General features: G+C 51.3%; 1 protein-coding gene across 1 annotated transcript in view; it reads right to left on the bottom strand.

Annotated features, from left to right (window-relative positions):
* TNFRSF8 (TNF receptor superfamily member 8) overlaps positions 1 to 14,199 on the bottom strand; it is a 57,132-nt gene that overhangs the window by 23,227 nt on the left and 19,706 nt on the right. The window contains exons 3-7 of the mRNA XM_008073458.1: positions 12,316 to 12,468; positions 7,997 to 8,087; positions 7,482 to 7,645; positions 3,886 to 4,011; positions 512 to 664 (exon numbers count right to left, since the gene is read on the bottom strand). Of these exons, the coding sequence (XP_008071649.1) occupies positions 512 to 664; positions 3,886 to 4,011; positions 7,482 to 7,645; positions 7,997 to 8,087; positions 12,316 to 12,403 (622 nt within the window). The 5' untranslated portion in view covers positions 12,404 to 12,468. The remainder of the gene's footprint in view (positions 1 to 511; positions 665 to 3,885; positions 4,012 to 7,481; positions 7,646 to 7,996; positions 8,088 to 12,315; positions 12,469 to 14,199) is intronic.

Below are 14,199 nucleotides of genomic sequence, written 5' to 3'. Positions count from 1 at the left end.
TAGAGATGAGGGCTCACCAAGTTGCCCAGGCAGGTCTTGAACCCGCGGGCTCAGGCAATCCACTCACCTCAGCCTCCCAAAGTGCGGGATTATAGGTTGAACCACCGAGCCTGGCTTGTGAGACCCTCTCTCTACAAAAAATTTAAAAATTAGCTGGGTTTGGTGGTGGCAACTGTGGTCCCAACTACTTAGGAGGCTGAGGCAGGAGGATCACTTGAGCCCACGAGTTTGAGGCTGCAGTGATCACACCACTGTACTCCAGCCTGGGTGACAGAGCAAGACCTGAACCCTAAAATTAAAAATAGTAATAATCAGAACCTTTTACTAAAACGCCAGATCTGGACTTTATTATTTCGTTCACTGAGTCTAGCTACTCAAAGAAGAATCCAAGACCAAACCTGACCTGGTTACCCGCCAGGGTTGAAGGTCATTTGCACAGTTGGGGGAGGGGCAAGGCACAGCAGCAGGGGCACAGATCTCCACCCTGCAGTCGGGGGTGAGGACCACTTACGCTGGGCCTTGATGAGTGTCCCTGGTGCGCAGATGGGGCGGGGGACGCAGCGGGCACAGGAGTTGGTGGCTGACGTGGCGCAGAACATGCCGGGTCGGCATTCGCAGACGCCGGAGGAGTTCCACGTGCACGGCGTCTTCTCCACGAGGTCCTCTAGGGGACACAGAGAGGGGTCACGGGGAAGGATCAGAATGCCAGGGCAGGGGGTCCTGAGAGTCCCCAGGAGGATAGAGAAGCAGTAGCCCAGGGGGCGACCAACAGATTGACTGTGCTGAGGAAAAGAAGGAAGAAAAGGAAGACATTCTGTAATGCCGTTTACGGAAGATTCTGGAAAGTGCAAACAACTTCATGGTGACTGTGAGCAGCTGATGGCTGGGGAATGAAGGCAGGGCAGGGCGAGAGGTGGTGGGTGGGACGATGGGGAGCCCCAGGAAGCTTTTGGGGGATGGCTGCTTGCGCGACTGTGTGCATTTGTCAAAACCTGGCAGATCACACACTTTGAATGTGTGCAGTTTGCCGCCTATCGGCCACACCTCCAAAGCTGCTAAAGGAGGACTCCCCGGGGGACGGGGTGAAGGAGAAGGAAGACCACCCAGGGGACGGAGTAGGAGGGAAGGAGCACCCCTCAGGGGATGAGAGGGGGAGAAGGAATGCCCCAGGGGACGGGGAGAGGGAAGAGGACCCCAGGGGATGGGACGAGGGGGAAGGAGGACCATCCAAGGGGCGAGGAGGGGGAAAAGGAGGACCCCACAGGGGATGGGGAGAAAGAGAAGGAGGACACCCCCAGGGGACAGGGAGGGGGAAGGAGGATCCCTCAGGGCATGGGGCTAGGGTACAGGCACTGTGCCTGAGCTGGGACTGGCCATAACTTGATCATTGTTTGATGCAGGGGGACAGCCCTCTCCATCTCCGTCTCTCTACATCTGAACATGTTTGAAATGTTCAATGATAAGAAGTTCTTTTCCCCCCAAAAGCAAAAAACAAAATCAAATGTTACAGGTTTTACAAAAGAAAAAGTGCAAGGATGCAGTTGTCTATGTTTGGGAATATTCCGCATGCTCTTTTTACAGGTGAAATGGGATTCCTCCATCAGTAGATGAGGCAAATATGACTTACTCAAAAAGAACATTTCATGGTTAGGTGCGGTGGCTCACACCTATAATTCCGGCACTTTGGGAGGCAGAGGCAGGAGGATCACTTGAGGCCAGGAACTGGAGACCAGCCTGGGCAACACAGCTGAATCCCATTGCGTTAAAAAATAAAAAGTGCCTTTGGGAGGCTGAGGTGAGTGGATTGCCTGAGCCTACGGGTTCGAGACCACCCACCTGGGCAACTTGGCGAGACCTCATCTCTACAATAAATCCAAAATTAGCCGGGCGCAGTAGCACGCGCCTATAGTGCCAGCTACTTGGAAGGCTGAGGCAGAAGGATCGCCAGAGCCCAGCAGGTCGAGGCTGCGGTGGCCGGGAGCGGCCACTGCACTCCAGTCTGGGTGACAGAGTGAGACTCCAACTCAAAAAAAATAAAAAAATAAAAAATAAAAATAAATAAAAAGTAAACATTTCTCACTCAGCAGGATACTTAGAGACCTAGCATGATTAGGCTGACCCAGCTGTCCCTTCTCCAAACCACCAGAGAGAGGGAGCTAGGCAGGGTTGGAGGAATTTGTGCAGAGGATGTCGGCTGGAATAAGATGATTTGGGACAATGACAGCTATGATGATCGTAACTCTTAAGATAACTGAATGTGTGTGAGACAGTATTGTCATCCTTCTACCCTGACCAGCCTACAATGTCCTATTTAATTCTCACAACTACTCTCCGAGAGAGATGCCACTCACTGTTATGATCATTTTGCAGGTGAGTACACTGAGGCACAGAGAGGTTAAGAAACTTGCTTGAGTTTATAAGCTATCAAGTGGGAGAGCCAAGATCTGCACCAGACACTAAGGCTCCAGAGTCCCAGTCCCAGCCACGGGGCTCAGTTCCCCTGCCCGCAGGGCTCCCATTGGGAGAGCTGAAGAAATCCTTGCCACTTCTGTGTCTCCTTCTGTCACGGTGGTGCTGGCAGAGGGTATTTCCCCAAAACTGGCTACAGTGATACTTCTGGTCTATCTGCTTTTTCACAGCCTGACACTTATCTACCAAGAGGTGCGACTCTTGACCTCCTCTCCATCTTGAGTGAGACTCATGGCTGCCTCGATGGATGGAAAGTCGTGGCTTCTGAGATTAGATTGTAGAAGGAGATATGGCTGCTGTCTCTCTCTCTCTCAAGACATTGCCTTTGGGACGCAGCTGCCCGACTGTGAGGAAGCCCCAGGTGAGCCAAGCACAGGCCAACATGGAGAGAAGCTGGGGCCCAGCCAGGAGCCAGCACCAGCCCTCAGACATGCACATGGATAAGTCTTCAGAGGACTCCAGCCTCCAGCCTCTGGGCCTCCCAGCATCGGCCCCAGACACTGTGGCACAGAGGCGAGCTGTCCCTGCAGTGCTCTGTCTGAATTCTGACCCACAGAATCCATGAGTACAAAGAGCGTCTTGTTTTCACCACTGAGTCTTGGGGAAATTTGCTATACGGCCTTAGTAACGGGGATAGACGCCTCCAATGATGACAAACTGAGTGCTCCTTCCTATCTGGCCTCCCTGACTCTAGTCCTCATTGCTGCCTAAAATAAATCCCAGCTAAGGAAACAGAATCACATCTTCTCAGTGGCCTCCACCAGCCGCTGGGGCCTCTAACAGCCATGGTGCCTGAGGACTGGGCAGCTCTCCCTACCCTGTGTGGCCCTCAGGATGTCACAGATGCTGGTAGCCCTGGGAGGCTGCATCAGGCTGGCCCCAGGGAAAGCCCCATGTCCTAATCCTGCTATGTATGCAGCAGTCACTCACTGAGAGCTTGTCCGAAGCAACTTGTAGGAACAACTAGTAGGTGGCAAGAGCCTAGAACCTGACAGCAGACTTGCCTGGCTCCAAACTCTAACCTGTGGCCTTTGGAAGTTCCCTGACTTCTTCCCACAGCCTCAGTTTCCTCACCTGCAAAATGGGGACAATGGCAATCCCTGCATCATAGGGTAATTACAAAAATTAATGAGATGAGCTTGGAACAGGTAGATGATTTTTAAATGTTTCCTTGAATGAAAGAATAAGCGAACGGAAGCTCTCAGGAATGGGGTGACCACCATCAAAGCCCACAAGTGTGAGGGGGAGTCACTGGAAGTTGACTGTTCAGAAACCCAGAGGAAAACCTAGGCTCCTGGGGGATGAACAGCCAAAACCAAAGACAGCCCCCGCACCCCCCCCCACAGACGCTCAGCCTCTCTTCCAAGACCCCCACACTCCCTGGAAGGAACCCTAGGAGGGAGGACAAGACCCTACCTCGTGAACAGGTCACGCAGGCTGTGCAGCGGCCGGCCCCGTCCAGGTAGTAGTCGGGATCACACTGCTTCCTGCAGCTCGTCGACCCCTGTGGGCAGGGCTGCTCTGGAAAAAGAAGCAGAGAAGCTCCAAGCAGGCCAGCCTGGCAAAGGCCTTGGTCTCCCGCATCCCTGAAGTCCCCCCACTGCCATGGCCAGTTCCCAAGCTCCCTGCACATCAGGTCAGCCCTGGCTCCTGCAGGGAGTTCTGAGGCTCAGAGGGGGCACTGCCCCCTAACTGGCCCCTGCCTCCAGCCGCCCCACCGAGGCCACCGTGCCAGAGCCCTCTCTCTCCCCAGCCTCCTGGCTGTGTCACTTCCCCATTCAAATATTTGACAGCAGCTTCCCTGTGAGCTCAGTCACAGGCAAGGATGTCCACTGTCGTAGCTTCTACTCAGTGTGGTATGGGGGATGCTAGCCAATGCAGTAAGGCAAGAAAGAGAAATAAAAGCAATAAGTTTGAAAAAGGAGGATATAAGCCGGGCTCGGTGGCTCAGCCTGTAATCCCGCGCCTTTGGGAGGCTGAGGTGAGTGGATTGCCTGAGCCCGCGGGTTCGAGACTTGCCTACAGCGAGACCTCATCTCTACAATAAATCAAAAAATCAGCCAGGCATGGTAGCACGTGCCTGTAATTCCAGCTACTTGGAAGGCTGAGGCAGAAGGATCGCCGGAGCGGCCATTGTACTCCAGTCTGGGCGACAGAGTGAGACTCCAACTCAACAAAAAAAAAAAAAAGAAAGAAAAAGGAGGATATCACAGATGGGATCACAGAGTTCACAGAGACTCCAAAGAATCCATGGATGTCTTACTGGGTCGATCAGTGAGTTCAGCAAGGTAGTTGGATATAATGTCACTACATCCACAGTCAACTGGATTTTTATTTTTATTTTTATTTTTTTGAGTCAGAGACTCACTCCGTCGCCCAGGCTGGAGTACAGTGGCACACTCACAGTCACTGCAGCCTCCACCTGCTGGGTTCAGGTGATCCTTCTGCCTCAACCTTCTAAGTAGCTGGAACCACAGACGCATGCCACCATGCACAGCTAATTTTTTGATTTATTGTACAGACGAGGTCTCGCCATGTTGCTCAGGCTGGTCTCGAACTTGTGGGCTCAGGCAATCCTCTCACCTCTGCCTCTCAAAGTGCTGGGATTATAGGCGTGAGCCACCCCGCCTGGCTAGATTTTTATGTATTAGGTTGGACCACATGAGATTCTTGTTTTTGTAGGTCAAAAATTGGCAATTTCACATCGTTCAAAATAATACCAACAATAGTCAGAACAGGAAATGTTGAAAAAGACATGACTTACATCATCATCAGAAATATTCAACAGCTAAACATCACAAAACATTGAGAGAATTTAAAGAAGGCCCAAATAAACACAGAGCTAACCTATGTATATGCATAGGAAGACTCAATATGGTAAAGCGTAGATTCTCCCAAATTGACCTATAGATGCATTGCAATCCCTGCCAAAATCCCAAGAGTTCAGGCACATTGGCTCATGCCTGTAACCCCGGCTCTTTGGGAGATGGGAGGCAGGAGGGTTGCTTGAGCCCAGGGGATTCAAGACCAGCCTGGGCAACATAGCAAAACTTCGTCTCTACAGAAAAATCAAAAAAATTATTCGGGTGTGTGTCTGCAGTCTCAGCTACTCGGGAGGCTGTGGCAGGAGGATTTCTTAAGCCCAGAAGTTCGAGGTGAGTTGTGATCATGCTTCTGCACTTGAGCCTGGGTAACAGAATGAGACTTCACTTCAAAAAAAAAAAGAAAAGAAAAAAATCCCAATAGGACAGTTTGTGGAATTCAAAAAGTCAATTCTAAAATGTATATAGAAATGCAAATTACCAAGAATATTGAATATACTGTCCAAGAATAGGGTTGCACGAGTTGCTTGAGTTCTATCAAGATTTGTTAAAAGAACAACAGTAATTAAAGACAATGTGGTATTCACACAGAATAGATAAGACCAACGGAAGACAGTATAGAGTCCAGAATTGTAGACACACACATATGGACCCTTGATTTACATAGTAAGACTCCATCTCTACAAAAAACCAAAAAAGATGGCAGGTAGAACGTGGTGAAAGGACACTGTATCTGATACACGACGTGATTCAGCTGGAGGTACACTTGGACAATTTGAAATATGCCCACTGCCTCACCATGCATTAAAGTCAAGGTGCACAGCAGATCTAAACATGAAGGAAAAGCAATAATCATCCTAGAAAATGAGTGTAGGGTGTTTTTGAGGATTCTCTGGAGAAAGACTTTCAAAGCAGAACATAAAAAGCACCATAAAGGAAAGGTTCATCAATTTGACCACACTGAAAGGAAAAACATCCCTCCATCGAAAGGCACCATGAAGGGAAGAGAAGGCAAACCACAAGGCAGGAGATGTTCTGAACCAATGACAGGACTGAAGGCTCAAACCCAGAATTCTAGGAAGCCCTACAAATCACTTTTGGGGGGGGGTTTAGGTTGGACTCTCACTCTGTTGCCCAGGTTCGAGTGCAGTGGCACGCTGATGGTCACCGCAGCCTCAACCTGCTGAACTCAGGCGATCCTTCCACCTCAACCTTCCAAGTAGCTGGAACTACAGGCACGCACCACCATGCCCAGCTAATTTTTGGTTTATTATAGAGATAAGGTCTCACCAGGTTGCCCAGACTGGTCTTGAACCCATGTGTTCAGGCCATCCTCACACCTTGGCCTCCCAAAATGCTGGAATTATAGGCGTGAGACACTGCGCCTGGCACAAATCAGTTTTAAAAGTCAACCCTGGGAGGCCAAAGCAGGAGAGTTGCTTGAGCCTAGGAGTTGGAGACCAGCCTGGGCAACATAGCTAGGCCTCATCACTATAAATTTTTTTTTTTTAATTAGCCAGGTGTGGTGGCATGGGCTTGTAGTCCCAGATACTTGGGAGGCTGAAGTGGAAGGACTACCTGAGCCCAGAAGGTCAAGGCTATAGTAAGCCATGATTGTCGTGATCATGCTACTGCACTTCAACCTGGGTGAGTGAGACCCCAACTCAAAAAAAAAAAAATAACCAACCCAAGGGAAGTGAACCATACATTCACCCACCTGGACTTAATCTTCCTTATTCCTTATAGCCCCAAAGTGGTAACAACTCAAATATCCAAAAACTGTTGAGAGTGTGATATATCTACGCCACGGAGGGCTACTCAGCAACAGAAAGGACAGGCTGAGGCCCGACCCCAGCCATGGGAATCAGGAGGGCATCCAGCAAACAGGGCAGGGCTGGGCCATCCCGTTGTGAGCCCCATGACAGCAGGGTGGGACCCAGCGCCCAGTCCCCACCCCAGTACCTGGTGCACAGGAGGCTCTCAGTGTGTCTGGGAAATAATTACACCACTTTGGGTCAACCTTGGGCCCTCGAGTCCTTCAACCCCAGGAGATGAGACCTTGAGACACTCTTCTCTCCCCACTGGGAAAAGACCTCAGCTCGCACCCGCCTGGCCCGACCACCACCACACACAGGCCATCCACCCGTGGGATACCCAGGGAGACGCCGTGCAGCTTCCCAGGGAAGTTACCTGGACCTGAACTCGGTTTCTCCGCAGAGGAGGGAGAGTTGGGTGCCCTGATCAGTTGAGAAGCATCTTCCTGAGTGAGGGGGGCATCCCCTCTTAGCAGCGTGGTCCTGGCATTGGAGACTTCGGGGGACATCAGGGAGGGCTTGGCCAGAGGGGTGGTGGCACTAGAGAAGAAGCCAGAGATGGGAATGATGTTTCTCCCAGTGGGGCAAGAGATGCCTGTGTTCAGGGAGAAGTTTCTATAGAGAAGGGGTCCCCAGACTCTCTGTCCAGTGTCCAGCAGACCCGTTGTTCACTCCTGGGAGAAGGGCTGTGTTTTCTAGGCCTTCTGGATTTTGTTCCAGGACTGGATGTACCAAGGACAACAGATGATCTGTGCACTTGGCAGAGGACACCCTGCAGCCCCAACACCGCAGGCCGGACCCCACCTGCCCCTCAGCCCAGCCGTGCCCTGGGTGTCCTGTGGGGGAGACAGCCTCATCTGGGGAAAGGTGAAGAAAGGGCAGGGGAGTCACCTGGTGGGCTCCTTGCAGTCCTCTGGGCTGGTGCAGGCAGGGCTGGTACTCAGGGAAGGCAGCTCACAGACCGTGTTCCTCTCTGCGGTGCCTGCAGGGGGATGGGGTGCCTTCAGAATTGGCATCAAGGAGCCCAAGATCACCAGGAATATACCTTCACTACTACAAGCCAGAATCAGGATCGGGCACTTGGAAAATGCAGCAGACACCTGGGGTTTGTTTGCAGAGGCTGGGCACCAGCTCCCCGCTCCCCCCGGAGTAAAGCAGCCCAATTTCCCCTGGGGAATTAGTCTCCCCAAGTCTCAGTGTCTGTGGTTAGGGACTCAGACTGACTGAAGCCCCTTCTGGGTGGAGTCACGGGACCAGGCTAGACCAATCAAGCCATGCCACCCCTCTGGCCACGGGGGACCAGTTCAGAGATGGACATATGACCCTGGCCATGCCTAGCAGATGCAATTTCAAGGTTTGGTTTTGGGTATTGAAAACGTAGGAAGGAGAAGCGGTTTCTCTGGTGGGATTGGGCAGGAAGCCTAAAGCTGCTGGTAAGTGTCCTACAGACAAACCAACACAGAAGGAAATTGAGATGGGAGATGGAGAAAGACAGAGTCCCTGGACCCAGCTATACCTGAAGCTACTCAGAACTATCCCCAGGCTTTTCAGTTATATGTGCTACAAATTTTGGGATTTTGTTACTTGCAACCCAAAGAGCCCTGAAGTATCCTGGATGGAAGCATAGTGGACCGGAAAACACAGGCATTTTCCATCAAGTGCCCCTGAGCTGGCCTTCCAAGTCCCAGCTTTGCCAGGTGAGGCAAAGGATGATGACAAGGCTTCACAAGGCTGTCATCAGGATAAACGGAAGAATGTGAGGTGTCCGGCACACCATGTGATGTACAGCAAATGCTATGTTCTCTTCCCCATTGAGACTCCTGTCTTGTCACTTTGAAGGTGACCTGTATGTGTGGGATTACACTCCGAGGGTTCCGAGGCGGATATGGGTGATACTAACCTCTCCTGTGTATCTGCTGCACGGCAGAGTGACAAGACCTGGGCTTGGCATTCAAATCCTAGCTTGGATATTCCCTGTTCTATGTTCTTGGACAATTTACCTACCAACTCTGGACCTCAACTTCCTCACCTGGAAAATGGGGTTAATACAGTTCACCTTATAGGGATTTGAGGATTTCAAGGGAGGTCGCCTGTGAAGGCGCTTAGCGTGGAGCTTAACTGCAGGCTGAATCGGGAGCAGTAACAACTTTCCATTTGACAGCTGGGAAAACTGAAGCCCTGAGAGCAGGCTGTGGGGGACCCCGCAGGGGAACCCGAAAGTGAGCCACGGCTTGGCAGGCAAGATCGGAGCCGTCGTAAAGCAGTGTCATCCAGCAGAAACAGGATGTGAATTGTGCATCTGAATGTTCTAGAAACCATATTACAAAAGGTAAACAAGTGAGATTTTTTTTTTTTTGAGTTGGAGTTTCACTCCGTTGTCTAGGCTAGAATACAGTGGTATGCTCCCAGCCACTGCTGCCTCGACCTGCTGGGCTCAGGTGATCCTTCCACCTCAGTCTTCCAAGTAGCTGGAAATACAAGTAGCTGGGTGTGCACACTATCACACCCAGCTTATTTTTTGATTTATTGTAAAGACGAGGTCTCACCAAGTTGCCCAGGCTGGTCTTGAATCCCTGAGCTTAGGCAATCCTCTCACCTAGGCCTCCCAAACTGCTGGAATTACAGGATTAAACCACCATGCCCGGCCATAAGATTAATTTTTTTTTTTTGAGTTGGAGTCTTACTCGGTTGCCCAGGTTAAAGTACAGGGCACAGTCACGGTCACCCCAGCATTGACCTACTAGGCTCAGGCAATCCTTCCGCCTCAGCCTTCCAACTAGCCAGAATTACAGGTATGCACTACCACACCAGGCTAATTTTTTTTTCTTTTTTATTGTAGAGTGGAAGTCTCACCAAGTTGCCCAGGCTGTTCTTAAAGAGACTAATCTTAATAATGCTGGGTTCGGTGGCTCACACCTGTAATCCCAGCACTTTGGGAGGCTGAGGTGAGAGGATTGCCCGAGCCAGGGGTTCAAGACCAGCCTGGGCAACATGGTGAGACCTCATCTCTACAATAAATCAAAAAATCAGCTGGGTGTGGTGGTGCACGCCTGTGGTTCCAGCTATTTGGAAGGCTGAGGCGGATGGATCACCTGAGCCCAGCAGGTCGAGGCTGCAGTGGCCGTGAGCATGCCACTGCATTCCAGCCTGGGTGACAGTGAGACTCTGACTCAAAAGAAAAAAAAATTTAATAATATGCTTATTTAACCTAACACATTATGATGTCTTCAGGTAATCAAGATAGAATAATTAATGGGATGTTTTACACCCTTTTTTCATACTAAGTTTTTTAAATCTGGTGCGTGTTATACACTTGCAGCACTTACTGCAGACTTGGACTTTTTCTTTTTTTTTTTTAGGAAAATATAATTTATTTAGAAAGTAAAGTAGAGAGAGAGAAAAAGGATATTTGCTTTTTTTAAAAAAACAAGGTCTTGCTCTGTCACCCAGGCTGGAGTGCAGTGGCGCAATTATGATTCACCGCAGCCTCAACCTCCTGGCTCAAGCAATCTTCCCGCCTCAGCCTCCCGAGTAGTTGGGACTATAGGCGTGCTCCATCACACCTGGCTAATTTTGATCGTAGAGACAAGATCTCACTACGTTGCCCAGGCTGGTCTTGAACTCCTGGGCTCGAGCAATCCTCCCACGTCAGCCTCCCAAAGTGCTGGCATTACACATGTGAGCCACTGTGCCCGGCCATCAGCCACATTTTAAGTGCTCCAGGGCTACATGTGTGACCTGGAGCACCTCTTTGGCCGGCACGGGTCCAGGAGAGCAAAGGTAGGCCTCTGGTGCCACCATGTGGCAGTCTCAGGAACACCACCCAGGCAGCTCCTCCCGCCGGAAGCCTGCCTTATGCCTGGTTGTAAACTCAAGGTGTTTGTCACAGAGATGCAAGGATTTCTGAGCTGGAAAGGTCCCCAAGGCCTTCAGTTACACGTCCTCATTTTACAGATGGGGAGGCTGAGGTCCAGAGACCGGGTGAGAATGTGCTCCCAAAACTGTAAATCTTTGCAAGATCCCAGGTATCCGCTGATTCCAGGTAACCCCTCTGCCCCTGGCGTGGGGAGGCTGCTGCTTCCTCAGCAGAGTGCTCTTCCATGACCCGAGAGGAGTCTGACCAGGTGTGAATCCCACCTACCCACTGGGATCTCCCTGTCATTCAATGAGTATCTGTGGAGAGCAGACACCGTGCCGGGCACCAGGTCAGGTACAAGGGGGTTGCCTGTGCTCTCATGAAGCTCCCGTCGAGGGAAGGAGACAGGCACTGATCAAACCAAAACAGAGACAGGTGTGTGTGCACCCACATTGGCAAAGGACATGGTGCTACAAGCTTCCCTGGTGAGGTCAGAGAAGGCCCCTCGAGGAAGTGGCATTTGGACCAAGAGCTCAGGACTAATGGGATTTGAGTGAGTGAACGCGGAGGGAAGGGTGTCCCTGAAAGAGGGAACAGCACAGGCAAAGGCCCGGTGGGCAGAAGCACGCATATCCATGAACCTGAAAGAAAGGCAGACCCAGAAAGCAAGGGGGCTGGTGCTGGGAGCTGAGGCTACCTCTGATCCTGTCTCTCCCCCTCCCCATGCGCTCTGTAGCCATAACGCCCAAATGAGCTATGGTCCAAGGCCCACGCATTCCTCGTGCCTCCCTTCTGAAAGGTATTCTCAGGCCACCCAGACAGAATTTGTGGCCCTTACCCCTCTCTAGCCATGAGCTCCCCACACCCTTGTACTGTCAGAAAACTAGAAGTGAGAGGTAAGGTACTTTCTTGAGGTCACACAGAAAGTTGGAAAAGAAACCCAAGTTTCTCAGCCTTGAGCCCAGAGCCTGACCTCTTGGCACCTCTTGGCACTTCAGTGCCCCAAATCTGAAACGGAAAACCAGCCCCAGTATTTCAGGAAGCTCCCAGGACAGAAACCTGGGGTTCCCTTCCTGGTTGTGAGGCTTCAGAGAACTTCGGTCATGAGCCCCAAACCAACCCTAGACCTCCTCTAGTCAGGACTAGGCTGCAGGCCAGAGTCTCTGCCTGGAACACAGGCACGGGTTGGGCAGCAGAGGCGCTGGGTGCCAGGCATCCCTGGCCCGTTGAGAAAGGAGATCTGATGTGTTCAACAGGCTCCAGGAAGCAGGGGGTCGGAAGCCAGGAGTGCGCCAGGGTGGGGGTACAGCGGCCGCACGGATCCTGGTCCCGGGCTGAGGGTGGGGACACTGACCTGGGACCGTGACTATCATCCCTGCTGGGCAGACGGAGTGCTTGAAGCAGCGGGCACAGGAGTTGGTGGCTGACACGCCACAGAACATGCCAGGTCGACATATGCACACACGGGAGGAATTCCACGCACACGGCCTCTTCTCCACGAGGTCATCTAGGGGACACAGAGGGGCATCACATAGGGAAACAGAGGCAGGGCAGGTCATGGGAGCTAGGACACTGGTGGGAGCCTCTGTTGTGCATGGCAGCCACTGCTCAGCCCTTCTCCTCCGAGCACTCCTGAGACGAGCAAGCTGGCAGCGTCCACAGTGTGGTCCTCGCCTCCCAGCCCACCTCCCTGGTGATCACTAAAATGGAGTAAAAGTGAATTAGTTTCAGCCTGGGCAACATAGTAAGACCTTGACACTACAAAAATTTTTTAAATTATGGCCAGGTGAGGTGGCTCAGCCTATAATCCCAGCACTTTGGGAGGCCGAGGCGAGAGGACTGCCTGAGCCCAGAGGTTCAAGACCAGCCTGGGCAACTTGGTGAGACTCGTCTCTATAATAAACCACAAAAACTAGCCGGGCATGGTGGCATGCGTCTGAAGGCTGAGATGGAAGAATCGCCAGCACCCAGCAGGTCGAGGCTGTGATGGCTGTGAGTGTGCCACTGCCCTCCAGCCTGTGCGACAAGAGTGAGATTCCAACTCAAAAAAAAAAAAATTTAGTTGGGCGTGGTGGTGCACGCCTATAATCCCAGTTATTCGGGAGGCTGAGTTGGAAGGATACCCTGAGCCCAGGAGTTGGAGGCTACAGTGAACCATGATCATGCCATTGTACTCCAGCCACAACATAGTGGAACCCTTACTTAAATTATTTTTAATTTAATAATAAGACAATAATAATAATGAATAAATAAATAACAAGAGTTGGCAGGGATATAGAGAACTTGGAACCCTCACGTCACTGTGGGAATGTAAACTTATCCAGCGCTGTGCAAAGCAGTCCAGCAGTTCCTCAGACAGTTAAACACAGAGTTACCATGTGATCCAGTAAGGCCGCTCCTAGGTAGACACCCAACAGAACTGAGAACCTATGTCCCCACCAAAACTTGTACATAAATGTTCACAGCAGCATTACAATAGTCAAAAGGTGGAAACAAAAACGTCCATCAGCTGGTGAACGGATACACATGTGGTCTATCCATGCAACACAGTATTATTCAACCTTAAGGAGTGAAGTCCTACTTCCTGCTACAATGTGAACGAATCTTGGAGACCCTATGCCCAGTGGAGGAATTTAGACACCGAAGGCCACATACTGTGCGGTTTCACTTATATGAACTGTCTAAAATACGGCAAATCCGTAGAGACAGGACATTGACTGGTGGTTGCCAGGGGTTGGGAGGAGGAAGACCTGGAATTAGGGGGTTTCTTTCTGGGGAAGTAGAAATATTCTGGAATTATAATAGATAGTGGTGTTGATGGCCCGTGATGGATACACTAAAAATCACCAAGCTGTGGCCGGGCACGGTGGCTCAAGTCGTAATCCCAGCACTTTGGGAGGCTGAGGCGAGAGGACTGCCTGAGCTCAGGGATTCGAGACCAGCCTGGGTAACTTGGCAAGACCTCATCTCTACAATAAATCCAAAAATAAGCTGGGCGTAGTAGCATGCACCTATAGTTCCAGCTACTTAGAAGGCTGAGGTAGAAGGATCTGAGCACAGCAGATCGAGGCTGCAGTGACCATGAGCGTGCCACTGCACTCCAGCCTGGGTCACAGAGTGAGGCTCCGATTCAAAAAAAAAAAAAATCGCCAGGCTCGGAGGCTCAGCCTGTAATCCCGCACCTTTGGGAGGCTGAGGTGAGTGGATTGCCTGAGCCCGCGGGGTTGGGACCCGCCTG

This window comes from Carlito syrichta, unplaced genomic scaffold, assembly GCF_000164805.1.
Source record: "Carlito syrichta isolate Samal-C Ts95f unplaced genomic scaffold, Tarsius_syrichta-2.0.1 Scaffold315850, whole genome shotgun sequence".
NCBI lineage: Eukaryota > Metazoa > Chordata > Mammalia > Primates > Tarsiidae > Carlito > Carlito syrichta.
This window is presented reverse-complemented; position numbering and strand designations above follow the sequence as displayed.